The 26901-nt window shown below is 36.8% G+C and overlaps 1 protein-coding gene across 11 annotated transcripts in view; it reads right to left on the bottom strand.

The window, feature by feature from the left end:
* Positions 1-26901, bottom strand: part of LOC139960496 (LLGL scribble cell polarity complex component 2-like) — a 70594-nt gene that overhangs the window by 5690 nt on the left and 38003 nt on the right. For 3 of the 11 annotated variants that reach the window (XM_071958894.1, XM_071958893.1, XM_071958900.1), the window contains 18 exons: positions 24588-24639; positions 21355-21512; positions 20576-20648; positions 19957-20104; positions 19030-19245; positions 18166-18318; positions 16982-17371; positions 16040-16145; positions 15404-15520; positions 14878-15041; positions 13956-14061; positions 12608-12797; positions 11986-12083; positions 11117-11173; positions 7014-7134; positions 5579-5601; positions 1154-1212; positions 257-322 (listed from right to left, as the gene is read on the bottom strand). In XM_071958894.1, the coding sequence (XP_071814995.1) occupies positions 257-322; positions 1154-1212; positions 5579-5601; positions 7014-7134; positions 11117-11173; positions 11986-12083; positions 12608-12797; positions 13956-14061; positions 14878-15041; positions 15404-15520; positions 16040-16145; positions 16982-17371; positions 18166-18318; positions 19030-19245; positions 19957-20104; positions 20576-20648; positions 21355-21512; positions 24588-24639 (2297 nt within the window). Of the gene's footprint in view, positions 1-256; positions 323-1153; positions 1213-5578; positions 5602-7013; positions 7135-7851; positions 8234-11116; positions 11174-11985; positions 12084-12607; positions 12798-13955; positions 14062-14877; positions 15042-15403; positions 15521-16039; positions 16146-16981; positions 17372-18165; positions 18319-19029; positions 19246-19956; positions 20105-20575; positions 20649-21354; positions 21513-24587; positions 24640-26901 lie in introns of those variants that run through there. The other 8 variants (XM_071958895.1, XM_071958896.1, XM_071958897.1 and 5 more) reach the window with 8 other exon arrangements.

Below are 26901 nucleotides of genomic sequence, written 5' to 3'. Positions count from 1 at the left end.
CTCCTTGAAGACGGCCCTGTCCGAAAAAGACATTTTCAGAAAAATTTGTACACGGCTCAGAGACTTGCTGTAACTTGTAACAACAAATATCGGCAGAAACGAGGCTTTAAATACCGAGAAGTACACCACTTGTGACAATAATGTATTGTTTCTTTCTTGACAGAGTGTGATATTAAGGAATGGATGAAAAGGTTTTTAGCCACTGCATGGCGGGTTTAGTCTAGGGTGGATATTCTACGTTAGTGCACCCTTTTACCTGCGTGTACGATAGTTGCTCCTGATCAGAGCTGGAGACTACATAAGTCTCTAGCGTCTCAATAACCTGAAGGGAGTTTAATATATATATATACCACCGGGTTAAGAGGAAATAAAAAAATTTAAAAAATTATTACAAATTAATATGGATGATAAGGAGTTAAAAGGGGGAAGGGGATGTGGAGAGGGGGGGGGGGCTGGATTGTCATAAAACATAATACCAGGCTGTTCCATCGTTCTATCTATCCCATGACACAAATATTAGATATTTTGTGTCTTCTTAGTGCCAACTGAGTTTTATTATTATTATTATTAGTAATACTAATATTTATTTTTGCAATATTAAAGTAAAGAATTGTAAATGATACTTAACTGTCAATAATGAAATCTGCTCTTGAATTTGATACCTGTTTGTCCCTACCCATGAAGGGCTATCCCTCCCACATTAATCTACCTCCCCACACCCCCCTCACCCACCCCTCTACCCTCCCCCATAATATCTTGATCTCTTTCAATTTTCCCATTTAATACTTCTACCTTGTTTCCATACTTCCCACTCCACTCTGAAACCAACCTAGCAACCAAAGCTTCAATTTTATACCTCACCTGATAATTCAACTTGATCACAATTAAAAAGGTATAACATGCAACAATTTAACCCAAATGCAATCAACTAAAACCATGTTAACTACTCCTTGGTAAATTATTAAGGACTTTAAACTTCCAAGTTTCATGACTGAAGACAATTCCAACCCAGTCACTAATGACAAAACAAAGATCATTCTAATGATGGGGCATAACCATGCAGGAAATGATGGCACACTGCTATCGACCATTTAACATGCCGACATGCGCCCCACCAAATTTTCAATTATTGTCTTAAATATTCCATGCTAACCTCGGTATGTCTTGTTTTTTGCATTGTGGTTCTCTCTGTGCTAACCATGTAACCGCCATCTACGACAGACAGGCAGGCAGAGAGCAAAGCATGATGGGAAGCAAAAGGAAAAAAATAGCATGTGATGGTTAAAAGTGATCGCCAAATAATGAAAGCAATTATATATAAATATATACATGACAACCAAATGATGAAATGGAGTTAAAATATACATATTCATGATTTGTACATTATGTATCAATGTTGTCTGTTATATCCTGAGGCATTTGACAAAATACCTCAAAAATCTCTGCAAATGAGCAATGTTCCAGAAGCTGATGTTTGTAGAGAAGATAAAGGCCTTTCAATTGTGTCATTTATCAACCCACACCCCCCCCCCTCCCATCCCCCAACTTCTCATAAGAATGGAAAGATGAGTTATTACAAATGATTAGTCTGGTGACCGAAATAAATTGTTTCAAAATAGGGGTTTGTACAACTTCTTTGTACAAGCCACATATGGAAAGCATGATCTATGATTGCCATTATATACCGTGATGATTTTCTTTAATTTTGATGTCATATTTGTGCAATAATTCTTGATGACCTTGTATGGTTACCATACAAGGTCACAGTATCTTACTCTTCCATTACCCAATCGTCCTAAAGAGTTCATAGATCTGCTATATTTTCCATTCTACAAATTACTGTAAACTCGACAGATCAACACATATGTAATCAAACATGATTACATTGACCCCTATATATGTTATTCAACTGGACGTGTCACTGAATCTTGGAGGGTAAACAAGTCTACCTTAAAGGTAGTCAGTATAGACCCCAAATTATAGCACACTATAATTGCTAGAAGTTTTCAAAAAGTACTTTCCTGGAGGTCTTTACTCTCCAAATTGTTCTCAGACATTTTTAAGGAACACACAAGATGACTGAATGTCCCCATGAGGAAAATTTCCTTTAGGTTGTAATAAAAACAGTTTAAGAATTTTGACCAGAGGTGACCATAATTGAATATCTAGCATATTTGGGGCCAATACAGCATACCTTTAAAATAAATAGAAAATAACCAAGACTGCCTAATAAAGAGGAAAGCACTGAATTTGTTTCCTTGTAAGACATTGAAATAGGAAGGACTGTGATAAACATGGCAACTTAATGTCGCTAAATGCTTCTTAAGTGGTAATATAAGAATTGGAATAGTGAAGGTGTGAAAACATCCTTGGGTTATGTTGGTTTGACTACTACCACAAACATTTGTTCACCTATTACTGGCAATGAGAGTCACATTGCATAATAATACACTACCATTTAAAATGCTACCATTATAACTATGTATGTTGTATTATAACTATGTATGTTGTATTATAACTATGTATTTTGTATTATAAAACTATGTATGTTTTATTATAACTATGTGTTTTATTATAACTATGTATTTTGTATTATAAAACTATGTATGTTTTATTATAACTATGTATGTTGTATTATAACTATGTATGTTGTATTATAACTATGTATGTTGTATTATAACTATGTATTTTGTATTATAAAACTATGTATGTTTTATTATAACTATGTATGTTGTATTACAACTATGTATGGCAACTATGGATTTTGTTTAAACATATACAGTTCCCCCTCTTCACAAAAAGACACAAGGCTAGGACCTTTGTAAATCCACACTTTACTCTTACTTTTGCATACAAAAGCATATTATATCAAATCACACTTGAAAAAAAGCAATTGGATTTTTTTGAGAAATGAATTCATATTAGCTGTCATTTTAGCAATCAGTTTTCTCTCAATTAGTAACCATCTTCTGTTAGGTTTGAAACAAAACTCAATCTTACATTTTGGAAAAGTTTCCTGAATCTCATTCGACTTCTTATAACTAATCAGGAAGATATACAACTGATCTACTCAAAACTGCTATTTTGTTAGTCCATCATATTCCAATAAACTGTTCTACCAGTTAGGCAATCAAATATGGTTACAATCAAATTGGTTGCAATCAAAGTACTTAAAGGGTGTGAAGACTCGCACAAAAAAAACGTCTAATGCCGGTAATCTGACCTAGTTTCGAATGAGGTGTAACAGAAGTGTTAGACACCACCATCGATCCCAGAAAATACGCACACAGCTTGCTACCTTCGGTAATTAGACACTAGTGTACAGTCAGTACATACAGCTGCGGTCAATACCCACAGCACAGTGTACAAACGATACAGCGATGGACATCTCAGGTCCAGCTAAAGATAACAAGGTATCACGTTTCATTACTGTCTGCATTTTGTAGCGACAAGCAGAAAACTTCACTTGCAAGCAACGGAAAGTTAACTTTTTCAGAGTGCGGCACGCGGTTTGGGGCGAGTCTCCATGCCTTTAATTATAAAGCCTGCTTTGATTGTCATCCTCTTATGGAATCCAGCAATTCAAACCATGCTAATCCCTGTTGGATTTTATTTCAAGTGCGAACCAGTTTGTTTTAATCACTTAAACAAGCATGTAGCACTAAAACTGACCTCAATGATGAGCTTACAAATTAGAATTATTCAAAACATAATTCAATGCTTTTACTTAGTATTTGCTGTCAGAAAACAAGTTGACTCATGAGACAAAAACAAAACAAAATTTTGACGACGTCGACTTTCATAAAATTATCATCAAAACATCCAACGACACAAACACCTTCCTTCACAGATATTTGCTTATACTTTAAAGTACTGAACCGCAAAATACAACGCACGATGCTATTTGTTACATATATTATATTATAGCTGATATTAAACTATCCGTAAGGAAATGAGATTAACTCTTTGGTGTTCCTCCCTCATTGATCCCAAACTTATGAAAGTTGGATCAAAATCAATCTTTCACTTTAGTAGCAATTTGGTAGTTTCCATACTCGCATCTTCACTGAAGAAGTCTTTTCCGGTTTCTTAATTGATACACCACATGTGTAGCGTTACATTTTTTTTCCTGGATGTGCCCTTGAATCCTGTTTTGTGTCAAACAGATATGCCATTAGCTTCTTGGTATCTCTGTTCCATATTCACAAGACAGTCCATGTGTGTGCATTCCCTAGTTCATACTTCCCTTAATATTGTTTGGTTTCTATCTTCAATTTCCCTTGACCTCTGTTTGTAATCACTAATTCATACTTCTGGATATACATGTTCCTTACTAAACTTGAAATCTTCTCTTTCTGCTCGACATTTTTTTAATTTCTTTTTTGAGTCACTGGTTCATACTAATGATCAAATCCTGTTTTCCCTTAATGATATTAATGTGACTTCTTTTGTTCCACAGTGTTTACTTTTATGATTTTCTTCTTCTTCTGATGGCTATCCCAATGACTTCCCTAGTTCCACGCTTCTACTGAACTCTTTCATTTTCTCTGTATGATATTTCTGTGGCTTCGTTTGCGTTCTTTACTTCATACTTCCAACTTATAATATATTTTGTTCTGTATGACTGATATCACTTGCCTTCTGTTCTGTTCTTTAGACATTTTACTCATACTCCGGTTGCTTTTTTTGTTCTTTTTTTTTCTGATTTATAATCACCTCTCATTTATATATTGATCTTCTCAAGATTTTTTATGACAGTGTGTTTTTTTATTTTCATCTTTAATGATGGTAGTCCTGCTCAGTGCAGAAACACTGCTTTCCAGAGGAGCCCTCAATAAACAAATGACAACAAAGTGTTCCTTAGTTAAAATTTCTTTTATAAATTTTATTGCTTTTCAACTGATATTTCCTTTGTTGTCATCATCATCATGTGTGTTCCATAGTTCTTACTTCAATGGAAATGTCCTCTTTCTTTTCCTGTTTCATTTTCCTGTGACTTCTGTTGTGTTACTTCAATCAATGATTCTGCCATTATCTTTTGTATTCTCTGTCTTCCATTGTTCATCCTCCTTTTGTCATCTATCATTTCCTTGGGAGATATTTTCTTTTGTATTTATGGTTGTTCTTTAATTATACTTTTATTGTAATCCTTTGTTTTCTTCCAATGACTGTTATTTAATTTCACGTTTCCCTCGATCAATTGAGAATACTAAACGAATCGTGACTAAACAGAGGTACGAGGGGGGGGGGGATTTTCATCATATTTTCACAGTTACTCATTCAAGATGCTTGTAAAATGTCACAGCAAAGTTGTTAATACCACATTTATTAAAGCAAAGCAAGCACTTCTTTCCTTGTTAATATTAATCAAAATAATCATAATAAAAATAATAATAAAAAACTCATTTTGTCACAAATTCAGAATGGGGGGGAAAAATCTTCATGGGCAAATGATACTATGAAATGATAATGTCATGTTGATTAATAGAAAAGCATTTACCATGTGTGGTGTTAATGTTTAATTTATTTTGAATTGGAAAAAATAAAACAACAGATTAAATAAAGAAGATTAATTTACCGAATTCTTGATGATCTGTACGCCTGTAAAACAAATGACAGAAATTAAAATAAGTTAATAATCATCATATTTCAAACTTTTTGATGTCAAACAGTCATTGATACTGCAAGTCTGAGTTTGACACAAACATTTCAGTATTTTTCAGAATAGGAGCACAAGACCAGCAAAATTCTTTTGAAGTTACCCACCTCACCCATTTCTTATTCATTTCACTGTATTACAAACTTCTCTTTTCTTTTAGCTTCCAACATATTTTGCAATGATGAATTGTATTTCAAAATATTCTATATAGGAGAGCACCCTTATGCGTATCAATAGACTACATCAAATCATGTGAAATGTACACATCCTCAAGTAAGTGTTAACAATAATCAATACACAAACTGTGACTATTAAAACTATAACATGTGAAAACGTTAATTTATACCGTAAAATATATCAATTCAAGACTTAACGGTTCTGTATAGTGTTCTCTGCTTCTGCGAAATGTGGCTTAAATTCTGCCGTTAGCTTACTAAGTGTCTCAAACAAAGATATAATTTGGAAAAACACTCTACATTCTTAGGCTTGCCTATATTCTTAAACTTCCCTTAACATATACTTCAAGAATATTAATAAATGATAAGAAACAAGAATTTTCCACTTGGAAATGCGCCTTAGACATGACCAACATCCATAGCCCCGATATTTCTGATCTATTCCACATCTCTAGCAGACAGGAGAATCGAACAAATGCCTTTGGTCTTCTATGTGATGGAGCTGACTAAAATGAACAAACTACCCAAACACCCCATCCCCTTCCTGTCCCCTAACCCTCCCCCTCCCAAACATCCCATCCCCTTCTCCCCCTCTCCCTTTCCTGTCCTCTCACCCTAACCTTCCCCATCCCTTCCCCTCCCAAACATCCCATCCCCCTTCTCCCTCTCTCCCCTTCCTGTCACTGTCCCCTCACCCTTATCGTCCCCTTCCTTCCCCTCCCAAACATCCCCTGCCCTTCTCCCCCTCTCCTCTTCCTGTCACTGTCCCCTCACCCTAACCCTCACCCTCGCCATCCCTATTTCTCTCTCCTACTTCTTTTTTTCTTGTTTATGATTGTACTGATCTTCCTTCCTTCCACGACTAACATATACCACTTCCTCGAGCCAAAATTCTTTACTCGAGTGTGACAACATATCAGTACCAGTCCAATTTCTAAATCACACTGCTTATTAGTGTTTCTGATAACGACTGGTGGACACAACTTGTTATTAATATGACAAACTGTAATTTTCCCTCGCGCCTTTTGTACTCATCCAACAAGGACTTTGGACAAAGATATAAAGTGAACTTTGCAAAGTTCACCCAAAATGTTCTCTCAAAGAGTTCGGAAGTTCGCCCCCAAATGACCTTTATCTCCCACAATGCACCATTCTGCCTGCCTGCCTGTTATACTCACTCGAATTCTCTGACCTCGTCTACGGTGATGTTAGCGATGTCGATGTTCTCTTCGGTGTCGTCGTCCATGCTGACGTTGATCCCTGATTTGGCAAGCAATTCATCAACTTCATTAACCAGCTCTGAGGTGAGTCATATTACAGCAGTGAGTGCAGGGGTGGAGGAGGAGGGTTAATAGGGATGACATGGTGTGTGACCATGGTGTGTGACAGATGTGACAGTGGGCAAAGATGAGGGTGCGGTTAAGGGGGCGGGGGTTAGTCATATGACAAAAAAGATTTAATGGAGGAACAGACCACAGCATAGCAAAAGCATGTACCATAGTTTGTGTTTGTTTTGTGTTTGTGTTGTTTTTAGTCCCAAGAAAAGCATAGCAATAGAAATAATAATAAGTAAAAGTGGACATATATTTCACCAGAGAACAAAGTTTTGTCAAAATGAATTAAATTGTAAAGTAAAATTTATCCCAAAGAAGAAAAAGGTAGATTTTAGACATATATTCAGGCATAAAAAATGGTTTTAAATGATATATACAATGAAATGATTTTTTTTTTTAAATTTGTATTCGAATAAAAATACCGCCACAATAATTGCAGCAAAGGTGACAAACAAAATGTTAATATGCGGGAAGCAATAAGATTGCCAAAATAAAATAAAAAAGTTTTTAAAAATTATATTAAGCAAGCAATTAAATAATAATATTAATATAAAGTAAAAAAAAAGAAGCCAAGCAAAAAGAAAAAACAAATTAAAGAAAATGGAAAGGAAAGATAGGACAGGGAAAGTTGTTAAAAAATAAGATTTGAGGAAGTAATGAAGGAGTGAAAAGGTGATGGTAAGGGTTGATGGAGGGTGGGGGCGGGGGGTAGAGGGGGATGATGGTTTAATGGAGGGAAAAAACACAAAAGGGAAAAGAAGATGAAAAGAAAGAAAGATGAACAATCATTAATGAGCTTGAACTAAAAAAAAAAAATTCTATGTGAGGCTATACGGACTGTAGATATAAACACAGTAAGCAATGCTTTCAATTCGCCGGTGTGACGGGGTGGAATTTGTGTCAAAATGAGATTTTTCAAAAAAAATTATATATATAATAAAAAAAAATAAGTAAATCAACAAGCTGCTATAAATGTGGCATTGACAGTTGGGGGGAGGGATTGGGTTGGTTGTGGGGGTTAGGGGGGTATTAACAAACACTGTTATGATTAATATTCCACAACACTATTGTCATGCATATTAGGGGAAATTTGTTGGGGAAAAAAACAAACGAGAGAATGAAAAAAAAAAGTCAGTTTTTCCCGTCACTGAGATATATATATATGTATATGTGTAAGTAATAATGATTCTTGGTGAGATAACCGCTGGACAATTCTTTTTCCTTGTTATATTTTAAATAATTACTTTCATATTTCGTTATTGTTAACTACATCATTGTTTACAGAACCAACCATCCTTTTTTCTTTTATCGTTATTATCATTTTTGGTCCGTTTAGTCTTCTGGACTCATTCAAGGATATCAAGGATATATAAGGTCAAAAGCATGACACAAACAGGTTTTTGGGGGGAATGACTCAACTAGTTCCGTTATCGGCAAAGTTGAGACCAACATGAACCACTCTTATTGCTCTAGAGGTCTTGAAACTTTGTAATTTTTACTTGCTCCTTATGCACTATATTTCATACATATTAAGATGGTCATAACGACAGTTTTTAATTGAAAAGCCCACACATGCCAATTAAACAAATGTCCTATGTCTTTTCAGGCCTGAATGTACTTTATATTCTGTGATTACCCCTTCTGCTATCTTTCAAATATGACTTTTTGTCGCATTGTTACGTTTCTCTATCCTTAGAGATTTAATCGGTTAGGGACTTCTCCTCCCACTCACTGGTCCTCATAGCTAGTATTCAAACCTCTTTCCCTCTATATGGTTCCATAAAACATTAGATATACTACAGCAATGTTGCTTCCTCCCAGCCACACACCTGCCCTTCCATGCCCTAAAACATCATGCAATGAACAAGTCAACTTTTCCACTCTTCAACTGGACCAAACTAAATTAGCAACAATATAACTTTTTCCCATTTTTTTTGTTTTGATTGTTAAAATATTCTCCACTATGTTTCACTCCTCTACGCTCTGCATTGTCTGGGTATTAAATGCTGGGCTTGACGGGGATTTTCTGAAAGCAGTGCTTACCAAAAACTATTTTCATAGATTCCTCTACAGTTTATCTAACTTTGTACAAGCAACAAGGACTCAGTCGACAAACTGATGAAAACGACAAAGCGAATGAAAATGATAACAGTCTTTTATCCTCAAAGCCTTTTGCAAGTAGTTATAAATAAAAGTAATCATAAAATTGTAAGAAATAGTCTCCCACAACCAGACAAACAAAACTGACATTCTGATATTAAAGTTATAGAGCAGATGGTTTCGTATTTGTAACCTTAGTTCGTCTCTCCGTCAAGGATGCTTGAAAAAATAAAACTTCTCTATGGTTGGTTCAAAAACATTTGATTAAAATCAAAAGAAATTCCGTTACTTTTATAAGCAATTATCAATGACTAAAACCCGACTATGCTAATGGAACAGATGAACCTAGCCTAACCTGATTTGCATATTATTACCAGGGCTGATATGAAATAAAATCAATATCCCCAACCACGCCCAAGACACGGACAAACAAACACATTTCCCCCCCCCCACTCAGTTATGCCATCCTAAAACTAAATTGCGCATTGCTTGGTTTTTATTAAACATAACCCTTGCTTTGCATAATTTGAAACAGAAATTACTAGAGCAAAGCAATTTGAGCAAATTTGCACTACTTTTACTGCTGTCATATTATATGCAGGACTTGTGATATGACACTGTGTGCATAAAATAATAATTATATATAATAATTATCTACAAACAATCTTTAAATTATCATTGTGGAGGGTAAAATAATACATCCTATTCCTTCACTTAATATCAATTGACAATGGTTAATCAACTCAAACTTCAATGAATATTATTTTACTTCATTAAAAACTACCAATGAAACGAGTTTTGGGTAATTCCCAAATCGATGAAATCTAAATTTACACCCCACCGTTCAACAACCTTTTTTTTTTTGGTATTTAATTTGATCCATATCACAACCACATGCAGTAACACTGAATCAATTCCAGAGTTTCACCCAAGAAACTACTTTGACTTATGAAATAAGAAATGAAAGTGGGTAATTTCCTAGAAAATTAAACAAAGTTTCACCAAAAAGGAGGGGGAAAAACAAGAATTATTCATTCACGGCTCATTTACTAAAAAATTTGGGGTGAAAAAACGGTCGTAAGTGAAACAAATGGACTCAAAATCGTGCATTTTTAAGAAAAGTTAAGCAAAACAAAAGACAAAGTTTGCATTTTGTGCTTTGAAAAAAGATGCTGAGATCATGCCGTGCTTTATGACAATTTTAACAACAAATTTGACTTGTAGTTCTAGCTAGTTTAGCTGGCTAAACCTTTACTACAGAATACTGACTTCCATTACTAAGAAGCAACACAAAAAATCAAAAGGAAAGCACAAGAATTTTGTGGTTGTCAACAAACATATTTTCCATTCCATTATTAAGTTACCAAGGAGGAGTTGAATATCATCCCCGAGTGCCATGTTACTAAAACAGGAGCTAATGTAACATCTTATGCAAGAGAGATGAGAATTTTTTTTTTAAAACAACAAAAAACCTACATCTATCATTAAAGGAGCACTCCAACCATTTATTCGTCATGACATTGACCCAAACCCTTAGGTTACCAGTTATTGCAGTTAATTCAAGGAAAAATTTGATTACTGATGAGGAAAGATATGTCTATCTGTTTTAAAGACAATCCTGAATAAGAATATGACCTGAAAATTTGGATTATATGTTTTTACGATTCATTAAGAACACTATATGACTAACTCATGGATCACACTATTTATAAAATATTTCAAAACAACAGGCTTTTTCTGTTTCATTTATCTCTTCCTCCTTTGTTTAACTTTTATTCCTCCTTTGTTTTTATTATTACAATAGAAGGGATTGGAGGGGGAGGGGGTTGGTTAAAGTAATAGCCTACCTTCTACAGTTTGCTCTTCTTCACCTCCTGCATCCCCATTGGCTGTCGGCTGGTTCACTAAACAACAAAAGAGAAATAAACGCACAATGTACCAACCACATGTACACTACTACCTGTGTGAACATGAATATACGCCATGTCAGGGTAAACATCATATAAACAATCTTTGTTTTGTTCATGCATTTTTGCTTATCATAAAAATACTGAAAATACTCAAGTTCCCCCAAAGAAACTGCTATACATATTTGCATTAATGTAACAGTGTGCCTATATACTTAACTTACTCCCTACATCTACTCCCTATGCACCGACTTCCCATAACTACAGTAAAAACATGCCGTCGATCATTTTCAATACGTGAACAGTTCTGAGTGGCATTGTGCAATAAACCCCCCTTTTCCAGCATGTTACTTTAATACTGAACTGAAATTAATGATCACAATATCTGCCGACAAATACATCCACATGCGATGAAAGTCACTAGTCGCATCTGATGCAAATCACTCCAGCGTCTCTTCGAACACTGTCCAATTCCAAAATCATACCGAGGCTAATTTTATCGGTGATGGTCACTTAGGGTAAGACACAGTGTCAAAGTACAAGCTAGGCCGAAGGGACCAGGTGACCGGGGATTAAGGGCCTTACTTTTAAGATTAACGAGTTGCAACATTGTACGGTAGCCACGTGAAGCTGGCTGTCATCATGTTTTAATGTGGATATAGCTTGAAAACCCATCTAGAAACCTTGAATTCTGTACCAACATACTGATATTACAAACAGCGACTGGTCTAGTATGGACAAAGCTTGAAAGCTATCTAGATAGCTTGAAATCAAGTAGATTAGAAAAGCGACGAAGGGGTTTGCCCTACCATGATGTTGAATTACGTCAGCAGTGCGTGGGTCACCTCTCTCAGAGACCGTAACTGTGCATTGTGGTTCTGTGATGTGCCTCGTTGACACCGAAAACCTGTTAGAAATATCATATAAAAATATAAAACATAAGTATTGGTCAAAACAAGAGTAAAATTGACACAAAACCATTTCATAATTAAGTAGTTGAATATCAATTGTTAACAATCCATCTGGGATATTTTACATTGCTTCATGCACCAAAAGGATTAACTAAAGGATTAATCCAAAAGGATTAACTAAAACATGACTTGACTAAAGATGACATCACTTCACTATATAAATGTTGTTTGCTACACATTCGGTACTTTGTTTGGGGTGGTATATGTAAGTACTTAACAGGTTTAACCATACCCAATAATCGGGTCTTGTTTTTTTACAGTGGCTAACTCCATTTGCTTTTACCGGGAGGTAAAAACACAAGAGGAGAAACCTTAGATTTTAACCTCCGACTGTCACTTAAACGCAATGACACATTAGTCACATGGATAGCCCACCTGATAACTTGTATATCTTGAAACAGAACTACATGTGCCTTTGGAAGACCATCAGAACCCAAATTCACAAAACTGTGTGCGTTACCTTGACAACTCTGACGGTGAGAGCAGGTAAAATCCTTCCCCTCTGGATGTGAAAATGAGTGACATGATGCCTGCGACGTTGGCCTGACTGAGAAGATCGTACGTGTAATCCTTCTTCAGTTGCTCGATGCCAAAGATGGAGACGTCTCCAAGATTAGTACAACAGAGGATGGCAGTCTCGGCATAGCTCCCTGTAAACCAAAAATAAACAACAAAGTCAGCAATTTACAAATTTCCCTTCTATTCATTCTATAATCTACCTAAGCTGAAAAAGCAAACATTCTGTAGATTTTACTGTTAGAAGCATGAAAACCCAAACCAAAACAAATACTTCTTTGTAACTTACTCCTCCCCCCTCCCCCCTACACCTCTCCCCTAACTGTACCTACAGACCCCAGGGCAGTCCTCCCCTATACCCTGGTCCATCTCTACAAGGATTAACTATTCCCTGGTCCATCTCTGCAAGGATTAACTATCCCCTGGTCCATCTCTACAAGGATTAACTATCCCCTGGTCCATCTCTACAAGGATTAACTATCCCCTGGTCCATCTCTACAAGGATTAACTATCCCCTGGTCCAGCTCTACAAGGATTAACTATCCCCTAGTCCATCTCTTCAAGGATTAGCTATCCCCTGGTCCAGCTCTACAAGGATTAACTATCCCCTAGTCCATCTCTTCAAGGATTAGCTATCCCCTGGTCCATCTCTACAAGGATGAACTATCCCATGGTCCATCTCTAAAAGGATTAACTATCCCCTGGTCCATCTCTACAAGGATTAACTGTCCCCTGGTCCATCTCTACAAGGATTAACTATCCCCTGGTCCAGCTCTACAAGGATTAACTATCCCCTGGTCCATCTCTACAAGGATTAACTATCCCCTGGTCCATCTCTGCAAGGATTAACTATCCCCTGGTCCATCTCTACAAGGATTAACTGTCCCCTGGTCCATCTCTACAAGGATTAACTATCCCCTGGTCCAGCTCTACAAGGATTAACTATCCCCTAGTCCATCTCTTCAAGGATTAGCTATCCCCTGGTCCATCTCTACAAGGATGAACTATCCCCTGGTCCATCTCTACAAGGATTAACTATCCCCTGGTCCATCTCTACAAGGTTTAATTCCTACAATTCTTATCTGTCAGACATGCATGTACTCAATTGCACACAATACACAGCAGCTAATCGTGTCTGTAACCTATGAGTCTACCAGCGTGCCTGCGGATATATATCCGCAATGCCTCTAGTTAGTTCTAACATCGTGTCAACACCTATGAGCCTACCAGCGTGCCTGCCGATATACATCCGCAATGCCTCTAGTACTATCTCAAGAAAAGCTTGTTCTTACCTGATTTGTTTTTGAAGTTGACAAAGGACACCTTCCGGACTTTGGACCCATCGTGAGCGGTCAGTTTGACCTTCCTCAGAGGTTTCAAGTTTGGCATGGAGAAAGCCTATCAATATGACATGTTAAGTTGAGAGATTTATCAAGAAGTTTATTACCTCAAAATTAACAGTGATTAAAAAAACTTAGGTTACTGAATGCTAGTACAAAGGAGAGGGGAATCAGGATAGAGTGGCAACGGCCAATTCTGCAGAGTGAAATCAGTGTAATAAAGTTGGCTGGGTGTGGCTCCTCTTCCTCTACCACCCCAGTTCCTGAAATATTTATTATGTTTTTTTATAACAAGTACCAACAGGTTGTTAAATGATGCTTCCAGCCTCCCACTTAAGTTTCTTAGAAGGCTATGTCCATGTATGCTACCACTAACATTATCATTTGATATGCTATGTCCATGTATGATACCACTGACACTATCATTTGATATGCTATGTCCATGTATAATACCACTGACACTATCATTTGATATGCTATGTCCATCGATGATACCACTGACACTATCATTTGATATGCTATGTCCATGTACAATACCACTGACACTATCATTTGATATGCTATGTCCATCGATGATACCACTGACACTATCATTTGATATGCTATGTCCATGTACAATACCACTGACACTATCATTTGATATGCTATGTCCATGAATGATACCACTGACACTATCATTTGATATGCTATGTCCATCTATGATACCACTGACACTATCATTTGATATGCTATGTCCATGTGTGATACCACTAGAACTATCATTTGATATGCTATGTCCATGTATGATACCACTAACACTATCATTTGTTATGAATTTGACTTGTTTTCTTTAAAATGGGAATAACAACTTCTTTGCAAAGAAGTATAGACTGACCTTGAACTGTTCTTCAGAGCAAACAATAAGCTGATGGCCAGTTGTAGTGGGTGGCTTGGCTCTCTGGTGTTTGATCTCAATGGGATCTGGGATAGGGTTACAGTCACCATCAACCACTACCAGAGACACAACGGGGGCACCATGTTTTAGTTTGACCTCCTTAGCTGTGTGAGTAAAGAGACGGTATTGGTTAACCTAGAGCCCATGCATGTATTAGGGGTATGATAAGGGTACATAAAGAGTAACAGAAGAAAAAGAATAATCTTGAGGTTGATAAAAATTTGTTCATGCAAATGCAGAACGAAGCTCACTCTTGAAACGAAATCAAGTAGAACCAGGCTTCACTTTTCTCAAGTAGTAGAGATCACTAAGGGAAATATTTAGTATTGCCCTTTGATAAGGCAGAATAGAAACCGAGTCCTTATGTTGTTCCGTGGGAAAGTATCCAAAGGTTTCATGCAAGTCTAATCAAACAGCTTTTTTTTTAAATGCCGAGAGGGAGAAAAGTATAAAGAGGGCACCTCACCTATTTCAGCCATCACATTCCCCATGACACGATTCTCCCCTACGGGGATGTTTAGCGTGAATACATAGATGATACCAGCGTTGGTGCCGACCCACAGTGACGGTGCGGGGGCATTAGCTGCAAAGTGAAAGGACAACGGCAAAGATGGTGTGATAAACAAAAGGAACATTGCATGTACATGTAATGTACATGAAGTTATAAAGACCATAGAATCTTTCCTTATGATGTACCCTGAACTTGAATTTGTTATCTGTACATTTCAAAAGCAAGTAGATGCAATTTTTTCCCCTTTATTCCTGCTCCCTTACCCACCCCCACACCGCCCCCCCATCCCCTTCTTCTTTCATCAGGAAAGGCATCCATCCCTTTATCCAGTATAGTCACATTGCGGCAAAGTACCAGTTATTTTCTGTTATTCAGTTAATTTTATTTGAATGGAGGAAGAAGACATTGAGAAGACAGGCAAGAGCGTTAAAAAAATATTAAGACCCATTTGTATTTCTGTAACTGTATCATTAAGGTAATAAAACCAAACTAATTTAAAAGAGCTAACACCACTGTTCTGCTATATATTTATATATTTATGTATATCTTCTCTTTCTGTTCTCAAGACCTCTAGAAGACCGACAAACTTACCATCACGTATAAAGCTGTTTGCAAAATAGATGGACCTCACCAGACTGATCATGTTCTCAGAGGAGCTACGGGCCTCTACTCTCCTCTCAGCAGGAGGAACGTCACCCTGAAATAAAAATTGTAGAAAAGACAAGGATAAGATAATAAAGCGGGTTTTTACTTTTGCAACCCTCCTTCTGCCCTCACCACCCTTACCCAAACACAATGAGGTCATGAGCATGTTTTTTTTTCTTTTTTTTGGGGGGGGGGGGGGTTGGTTTCTTACCTCTTTTGACCACTCTGACACTATTTAACGAAACAAGGAACGTATTAAAATCGGATCATTGTTAATATTTTCCAGATATTCCACAATCCAATGACTGTTACCTTATACTTTCAAGATAAAGGTAAGATATTAGATTTTTATTCTTTTATTGCACCTTCAAGACAACAATCATTATAACTAACTATGTTTACGTGACCCAACCGCAAGGGTTTGATTATTTTTGTGTACAAAGGGCTGTTGACATAGAAGAGTTTATCAATGAGTGAGTAAGGCACTCACACACAGTGAAACATAGCATAATAGACCATTACATAGCAAAGCATTGAGAAATCTAAGTAAACTTAGTACAAACCTATAGCTTTTCAGGTTTTGACCTCTTTTGACCTCCACCAATAGAGGTTAAGTTTAACTGCTACAACACATCACAAAACCAAGCCTACAAACATACTTTGTTACACCTTCATACCATTTTAACCTGATGACCTTTGAGCTGCACCAAAAACAATACGGTTCTATTACTCCCCTCTAGGAAATCCAGAAATCAAGTAGCTATTATGTACGTAAACATGCCTTCCTTGGATTTCACACACAGACAGACACTACCATGTGTACGTGTCCGAATGTTTCCACTGGTCATCACACAGAGCAAGACCTAAGTTACTTTCACCATCTCTTACCCCTTCTGGAGGTCTCCGGGCCTGCTCGCCCTTCTGCCGACCTTTCCTCAGTCTCCTAATCGAGGCTCTGAGTGACTTCTTCAGCGACTTCTTCCTCTGTATGGCTTCTCCTGTCGCTGATAGGTCGTTTGGGTTCAGGGTGCACTGGGAGAAGATGGGTTTATGCTGCATGCTGTCAAACACCGCAAAGCCGTGGCTGGTTCCGAACGCTCCTACCTCCCACAGCGACTGGAATGCCATAGATGTGATACCGGCTGGTGGCCAGGCCTGGGCCACGCACTCACAATGAAACCCTGGATCCTGCCTCACAGGTTCCTGCTTGGTCTCTAGGGGGCCGTGACCCTTCCAGATGAACCCGTCCACCTCTCCGACTATACGGCAGTTGAAGGCCTAGAGGTATCAAAGTTACAGATGAAAGAACTTTCACCTCCATAAACTTATTAAACAATAAGTAAGCCATATGTGCAATTACACTTTTATTGCTTCCCAACCCCCCCCACCCCACCCCTCATTTCCGGCCAAAGGAAAACATGAAAACTAAAAGACACAGCTCTAAAACCAATTTTCTTTGTTTACCATTCTCCCTGGTTAGCTTGATAAAGAAACATGAATTCAACAACAGATTATTCATATGCTGCAATCAGTCTCTACAGGTCTACTAAACTGACCAGTCTAATTTGGTCTGTGTCATGACATCTATGATGACCTAGTTCGGTAGGTACCGACGTAGTTACGATCACATTGCAATTATAAGGCCATAGAAACATTGAAAACAAGAAAGCCAACTTTAAACCAAAGGACAACACGTTTTTGCAAACAAATTTATGACAGTTTTGACATATCATTGATAGCTAGATGATATGAGTCATGTGATGAAATCGGTCCTACCAACTCGATCGACCAGTTCAGATGCTTTGATAAAGTATTTTGAATCGCAAATCAATGGATCACGTATAGTTTACATAATCAATATAGTCAATCAATTGAGCAATCAATCAATTATTTAATCTCCCTCATTTTTCACCTTAGTATATGTGACATTATTGCATCTTTCATGATAAAGAAAGCATTTCAATATATAACTTTTTTAATAATCAATAATCAGTACATTCGATCAGTACAATTAGTCTATTCGATCCACTGATCTATTCGTTCTTAGTCCCTGAAGAAGATGGTGAACTTACGTCAACTCTCCGAACCATTTCCTTCTCTTCTAGCTGGAAGTACATGACCTGGCCAGCGGAGCCTCCGAGGAGAAGCTTACCGGTCAGCGGGCACATCACGATTTGAGTGATACCTAGCCGCGGGTCATCGCTGAATGGGTCAAATAAACCGGCCTAAAAGAGACGATTGGATTGACAGGGATATATTGAGTATTGAGATGAAAGTAAAGCAGGCATCATATTTTCAAATGAATATTCGGGGTGGACATCCTCTGAAGTTTTACAATGTTAGTGCAAAACACCTAAAGTGCCTCAGGTATCACTAAATATCCACAAAAGTGCCAAAACTATCCACAGAATCAGAAAATTTGGCTCATTGAGGTTGGACACTTGGAGAACCTAATTTGTAGGTACTCACATGCAAGAATCCAAACATTTCCTACACCCCACCACCCCCCCAACTACTTCCCAACCAAAAGTCCTTAACTCAAGTCTACAACAATTTGTGCCCTACAACAAACTGTGCCCTGTGTCACATGAAATCACTTTCATCCTGATGCTATTTTCAGCGAGACTCTTACATCCAGAATGTACAACTGTCAGTTTCCCTTTTGATCTTTCCACTATATTTTTTAACAGTCAGAACATAGTGTGATGTCTTATGTCTTGCTAACATATTGTTCGGTCTACGAGTTAACCTTCATTGTAAATGAATGTATTACCATGGTCCACTGCCACAGAAACTACCATACACCTTTGCAACTGTGTCTAACAATTTTTTGGGTAATTTTCACATAACAATTTTGCTACTCAATACCAGACAATCAGACATATATCAATCTTTTCTCCTAAATCTTTTCTCCTTTTTTTTAGTCTTTGATTTACCTTCCTGAAAGGCGGCCACTCTTCCTCCTCTTCATTGCCTTCATTCCCATCCATTTCCGTCTGCAGTATATTCCCTGTCGAGAGCTTGTACAGGAATTTTAAGGACGTTGTCGAGCTATCCCAGAACTTCACGGATCCGTCCTCGTGACCAGTTAAGAGGATGTCTCTGCTGACGGGAGAATCTGCCAGATTCTGGCCACCATCCAAGGGCCATTCCTAAGAAAGAGATTATTATTATTATCATTGCTTTTATTATTATTAGAAATTATTACAAATGCACTACTTGCACATGTCAGTAATAATAGGTGATGTACAAACACAACTATTAATAAGAAATTAACTAAATATAATTGTTTTTTTTATTTTTTAAAACAATTGAAAGCCATAAGCGCAAAAATGGAAAAATATCACACAATTAGCTTAAATAGTATGAATACAGGGACAGCAAAAGCTATGAAAAATGTAGGAAATGAGAAAGAACCTCTACAGCTTGTCTTCAAAATTTAACTTTGACTTTGAATGGCTGGCACTATTAATTTAGGTATATCATTCCACAATTTCAGAAGAGGCTACATTTTGTTACCCCAATGGTAGACTTGACGTCTTTGGTACAGAGATCAAAATGTTGAAACGACCCATTATGGTAACTGCCATGTCCTAACAAAGGCTTACAGATAATGCTGTTAACTCCAATCATGGAGAGCATTATAAAGAGGAATTCAAAAAGGTGAAAATGTAACGTAACAGAAACAAAACATGATTCGTCTAGTAATGGTTTACGACACCAAAACCCTTCTTGGTCCACCAGCCCAACCTAAATCACATTCTTGCAAAAGGGAAACAATGAAGGCTATACATAATCTCAAGACAGCACATACGACTCCAACAGAGCCTTCCTTTGGAAGGTCAAAGGGTCAACCTGCTTACCCTCTTCGAAACAGTTCCCATCATCTGATGTTCTCCCGCGGAGACGATCTTCTCGTAAATATCTGAAGGAACGTTGGATACTTGGGAGGAAGAGGTGATGGACGATGCATGGAGAGAGGACAGGTACGGCAGAGAGTAGTAGGGCCAACTGCAGAGAGAGAGAGACGGAGACAGAAAGAGAGATGAACGAGGAGTATCACTCAGAAGGTCAAAGACTTTATCGCATCCTCCGTCCGCAGCAACATGATTTCAGGAAAACAATATTTGACAAGAGAATGCTAGTCAGAAGTCTGACTGCCATGAAATATCTGGTGTTTACCATATGTTAATTTATCATTGTTTGATTGACTAATTTGTTTTTTATGGCTTGCTTAATAGAAAAAAATATAATTATCAGTAGATGCATCAAAGGAAACTTTGACATAAAATAGAATATAGAGACCAAAATATATTTCTTCAACACAGAAACACTGTAGATCACTTCATATATATCCCTCAAGCTACACAAAAGACAAAATGTGTTTTGGTTGGCATTAGGTACATTTCACTTGACCCCCAAAATATGTCAAGATGTGCAACACTTAAACATGAAGTAAACCATGTTGTGGCCTGCACTCACCCTTCCGAAAGCAAATCAATGAACACAATTTCTTCTTCACACAGGACTGCAACAGTATGGGGATTATCATATTCTGTGTGAAGAAAAGTCAAGGAAACACAAATGTTATGCAAATCATCATCTCAGAATGTGTGCCATTTAGGCACATTTTGGGCAATTCTTCCGACTGCAGTTTAACATGGTTTGCACACTTGGACTTGGCTATCTGTTTAATGTGGATTTCATTCCATTAATGCATCCTCTTAACAAAGATGAAATAAATACATTCCTAGCATTTGTGAATAACCAAAAAAAGGAAGACAGAAAATTCATTCGAGGCTAGATCAGATGGTGAACATCAGCCGTTCACATCTCAGCTTTGCTGCCTCCCCCAGCCCCTACCCCACCGCGCTACTACCAAATACTCTTTTGGTTTAACCTGTTACTCGACCAAATCTTACAAATAGTCTTTACAATCTTTGAACAACAGACTGTTTATTTATTTAATCTTTTCAACTACTTCACAGACCACTCCACCCCAATCCATCCAACCCTCTCCTCCTCTCCTTCCCCCCCCCCCCCCCACGCACAAATACTCTTTCCAGGTCCATCTGTTACTCAACCAAGTCTTACATTACAAATAGTCTTTACAGTCTTTGAACAACAGAATGTACATTTATTTATTCTTTTCAACTTCTTTATGGACCACCCCCCCAATCCATCCATCCAACCCTCTCCTCCCCTCCCCTTCCTCTCTCTACTCAGATTACTTCAAAGCGATTAAAGGGCAAAGGATTTACCGTCTCCTGGTTCTCCGCCAGTCATGACAAAGAAGTCGATGACTTTGGAGGTGAAATCGAAGGCGACATGTTTGGCCTCTTCTTCGAATATATTCACAACATTGTGATCTCCAAAACTGGCTCTAGGCATTGCCCCGGAGAAGATCATGATAGTGCTCCTAGAGAGAGGATATAAAGAGAGGAAGAAAATGTTGACGGTTTCATCGTTAAAATTGACGAAAATATTACACAGTAAAAAGTGTTAAGCTTGGCAGAATTTCTGAACATCTATATAGTGTTACCAGCGGTACCCTGTGTTACCAGCGGTACCCTGTGTTACCAGCGGTACCCTGTGTTACCAGCGGTACCCTGTGTTATCCATGGTACTGTGTGTTATGAATGGTACCCTGTGTTATGAATGGTACCCTATGTTACCATGGTACTCTGTGTTATCAATGGTACCCTGTATTATGGGCAAATCAAGAATGCCAATAAGTGCATTGATACTTTGTAGTTTTCCGCAAACTTTGAATGTAAAAATATCATGATGCTTCAGATCGGATGAGTTTGCCAAAATTGACCAGAAAATTTGTCAAAAATTGCTCAGTTTGCCTAACTCTAAGTGGATAATACTTGACCAGTAAAACGAAGATACAGTAACTGAAAACAAAATTTATTACCGGTCCGTCAAACTCCCATCGGAAATTATTCAAATTTGGCATAAACATATTTGCATAGATATTTACAAATACATATATAGTAAATAGAAAAGCAAATATAATGCAATACGTTAAATTTTGTGAGACACAAATTTCCCTTTATTTTTCCTCTTTCTTTTTTTCATGTAGGGGACATTTGTATCCAAATGCAAGAAACAATACAACAGAAGTGTAAAGACACTCAAATCCCAAGGACGAATCACTATCTTGATATGAGAATTTAAAACTTCACCATTTAGGAACTGCCCTTCCTTAACGGCTAGCTTTCGCACAGTCAGTCATGTTACCCTACACAAAGCACTATAACCTGATATGTCACACTACAACACAACAGGGCTTCAATTCCATTCCAATAGCAAGCTAACAGTCACGCACTGTAAACAAAGCACTATAACCTAACACGTTTAAGTACAACACAACAGGGCTCCAATTCCAATAGCAAGCTAATAGCAACGCACTGTATCGACGATGCCAAGCAAGGTCACAAGTTACAACCAATAAACATCCAAACTCTAGCATCGTTGCTACAATAGTGAAAATTGCACGATAGGATGGCAACCTAATGTTATGTAATGCAGCCTTGTTATGGCCGCCTTAACCGCTGCATCATAGGTACCCCTCATCATACACCTGTTATTAAAGTTCATTAATTAAAGGTCTTTGGTTCAACGATCTGAACATTTTAAGCTAACATTGAACTCTACATGACACACAACAGCAAGCTCCATCTTACCAGCAATACACTGCAATGACAAACCATGTCACTTTGTGATACAATTTATTGATTTATTTGAATGATTGATTGATAGATTATTTTATTATTGTAACATAATAGAGCACCTTCTCGCAGCTAGTTTGACTGCTTTTTGAGTCAGAAACTTTGTGTGCTATTGATAGCACAAGCAATAACTGAGATTAATTGAGACTAATTTATAGAAAAAATTCCATGTTTTTTATAACTATAACCTACTCATACTTGCACATTTAAGTGCTTGTGAAATCATCCAACTCGAACAAGAATTCCACAAAATAAAAATTCAAAAACCTGGACTCTTTTCTCTGGTGAAGTCAAACATGGAAGCGAAGATAAGTTGTTTACTCGCTAACTTCACTTGATAAATGCACTAAATCTGACAAGTAATTTTGAAAACACTTTAATGAAACCCTGAATTTGTTTGTCACGGTAAGCTCATGTAGCCACAAGGATTGAATTCATTAAAACCTGTCGACGTCTGTTGGCACACGAACGACGACTCCTTCCCAAGAAGGGCAACCTTGATTTGCAAAACATGAATGCAAAGTGCATCCTCTTAAAGATAAAACTTGTTGTTTGTCCAAAGAGAAAAATGAATCAGCCCTAATCAAGGCAAGTAACACTACAGCGAGTTTTGTCAGAAAAACAAATTCTGCAGAAAGTAAACAAATTTGATTCTTATTTTTCGACAGAATAGAAAGCTTTTGGTAAGAATCTTTTCCAGTGTGGACATTTAATTTTTCTCATAGTAACACTATACAAACAAAGACAAATATTGAGCTGCTTTTTCAACTTGAAAAAATGTCAGGTCTAAAAGCTTCAGGCTATTTACAAGCTAAATGCCAATAAATTTTGCTGCTTGCTAGTAGTAAAAAAGGGCACTCATAGTTTTACTACCAGCAGACGTATAAACTATAAATGTACATAAGCACATGACATTTTGGTTAACAATCATGAAAACTGGCATTTCCGTACCAAGCATTAAGCACTGCTCATTATCAGTTAAAACTATTGCACTGCTGTAATAAGCCTGTGCAATAACTTACGTGTGCCTATGATTACAAAAAAATGCCAGTAAGAACCTCATTTTAGTCAGTAGGGGTTTGTTTTGTATGCATTTAAAAAATTGTGAAATTCTAGGCCTGACATGTAGATATAAAACAAATGTGTGTTATTAACAAATATGAATGGCAAGGGATAAAATGGGATGAATGTTTCACGGTTCAAAAACTAGACATTATTCACAAAATAAATCGTTAGATCCCAAGTGAAGGCCACTTGAAAGTAATTGGTCTGTCATTGCAGACCAGAAGTTGAGCTGCCAGACAGGCGTGGCATTTCTATTACTAACTTCAACCTGGTCATATAAATTCAACTGTATGAGTCAAACCGTATGAGGTTTTGTCAATGCCAATTTTTTAGCTTTTGAATGACGAGATGCACACTTCTTTTGATGTTAAAAACTCAGTGTAAGAAATGCTCATTGCAGCTGGAAATCTTTACCTGCTACTTATTTAATGTTGTTTGAAAATAAAATAAAATCTTGAACATTTGAATTTTCCTCCCATTTTTTGCTTTTTGCAATATTTCTCTATATGCAATGAAAATTTTGACATTTTGACATTTTTAATTGAACCTCAACACTAGTAGTTTTACCATCTTCATTCTCTCGCCTTCGGCTGAGCGAAGAAAAGACTCTTGAATTCATTCCCTACGATTGGGCTTGAAGCTTTGCTACTGGTAAAGGAAAAAAAAATAAGTTGGTATAAAATAAAACTTACTCTTCCGTTGTCAAGTAGAGTAGCTTCGGAATGGCTTTGCATGGGAAGGGCCCTGGAAAGAAAACAAAGATATTTTTCAATAAATCTATTTAAATGACTCACAGGTAATTAAACATCAAATTCTGAGAAATCGTTTGGACTATCCAGGTTTAACAATGTACTAGGCAAACAACCTAGGAGCTAAATTAGCAGTTATTTCAACATATTTATCATGAAAATCACTGCCAGAGAAATTGTGTGGGTGGCTTTTATTGAACTGGTAATTTTTTTTTTTTTATCATAAAGAGAGTTGCAATGTTATTTATACACAAAATGTATGGCTCTGAACAAAGAAGAGCACTTCACACTTTGAAATTTCAGATACTTTGAAAATGGCAACAACCAATTTCCCCTAATGTAGGCTACATTTAGTGTAGTATCAATATTGACACGGACAAGTGAAAAAAAAAAATAATAATCAATTTCTTTTGGAACATTTTCAACGAGCCATTCCTTTAAGTATTAGTCCAACCCTAAAATTACAAAAAGCTCCTTTTTGAAGCTTCAAATACTTTGAAATAGTATACAGAAAATTGGGGGAGGGGGGGGGGAGAATTTTTAGAGTTGATTGTAACCTGCTTTCATCATTAAAGTTATGTTCTAACAGATTATCTGAACTGGTTTCAAAAGTTTCAACATCTTAAAAAAAAACATGGCAGAAATATTGACATTCTCTACAATTCTGTGATCAAAAGTCAACTGCACTAGTCCCAAATGTGAAAACAAATTTAATATTTGCCAAAAATCATTTTCTTTAAATATTCCTCTCCTTCTTTATGATCAAGTAAACCTTTAAATGTTTGCAACTTTCCTAATAGGTCCAACATCTTTTTATTTATTTTTTTCATTTTTGCTTTTATCTAGCTAATCTGAACATCACATACTAATTCACTTCAACGACAAGGACCAATTTCCCTAATGTAGGCTTCACTAAGTGAGTATCAATATTGACAAGGACGAGTGCAAAAAAAACAACTAATCAATCTCTTTTGGAAACTATTCAACAAGCTGTTCCTTTAAGTATGAGTCCAATCCTAAATTTAAAAAAAAAAGCTCCTTTTCATGAAAAGAACAGCTGGAGTGACAGTCTCAGTTAAATGTAGGACCCTATGTGGCCATAAATTTGATCCCTAATCAGACCCTCAATTTACAATCCCTCTGTATTCCTAAATGGAGACATTATTTTGTATTGAGTAATTACATCCTAAGTCTAATTCACAGCTATTACAGACACACGATTTAATTCATAGGCAGACTTTTTAATAATCAGTTTTCATGAATACAGTTCAACTAAAATGATAATGTACTAAATTTACAATTAGCAAACAGAGCGACCCCCCAGCTTTATAAAGTTATTATATTCTTCTTCTTCTTTTAACCTCCTTTTTTTTTTTTTTTTTGCTTTTTTTTTGTACAAGCATATTTTGATGATTACTTCTCTTTGTTAGTATGGCAAATATTGAGAGAAAATAATTAATAAAGAGAAATTGTTTCAGCAATAGCATTGTATGAAAACTTAATCTCATTTTTAATATGTCTGCTAGTTGTTGGGAAATTCCTGTTGGGTATTTGGGCATATGTACTTAAGCTTTAATCACAGCAATGTATTCATATTAAACTACACACAACATTCGTTAACATATTTTACTGAAATTATACATTTCGCAAAGGTGACATTCCAAACGAGATAACATCTGTGAGAAAGAATTAAAATGTCCCTCAAATACAAATGATCCAAAAAGTTCAGATTTATAAATTAATTTATTTTACACCCCCAAAAACAAAATATGAACAACATTAACAATTTTCAAAGTAAATCCTTTCTGATGATAAACTATTAAAGATGACTGTCCAAGATACATGCAAGTCAAATATAAAAAGAGGGCGTGTCCGAAGAGTTGGCATGCTCTGCTATTGGCCAGTAGCAGAAAACAAAGAGTGACATGTCAACAACAACAAAAATAACACTGAAGGCTAAACCAACTGAATGTTGCATGCAGAAAATAAAACATTTATGATATGTACACATGCTTCTAACAGATAAACAACCAGAAAGGAAAGCAATATCATTTCTGTCTATCAATTTTTCATCTTAATTTAAAAAAAACAAAAAGACACCGGAGCATCTGTGAGCTTCATCCTGCGGAGATCAAATCCAGCAGTTAGTGAATTTTATAAATCTGTGTTTGGGAACATCTTTCAATTTCCTCTCTCTCTATTTTCCTTTTTGGTTTGGTTTTCTTTGGGTGGGAGGGGAGTGGGAGGAATGTGGGTA

This window comes from Apostichopus japonicus, chromosome 19 (assembly GCF_037975245.1).
Source record: "Apostichopus japonicus isolate 1M-3 chromosome 19, ASM3797524v1, whole genome shotgun sequence".
Classification (NCBI taxonomy): domain Eukaryota; kingdom Metazoa; phylum Echinodermata; class Holothuroidea; order Aspidochirotida; family Stichopodidae; genus Apostichopus; species Apostichopus japonicus.
This window is presented reverse-complemented; position numbering and strand designations above follow the sequence as displayed.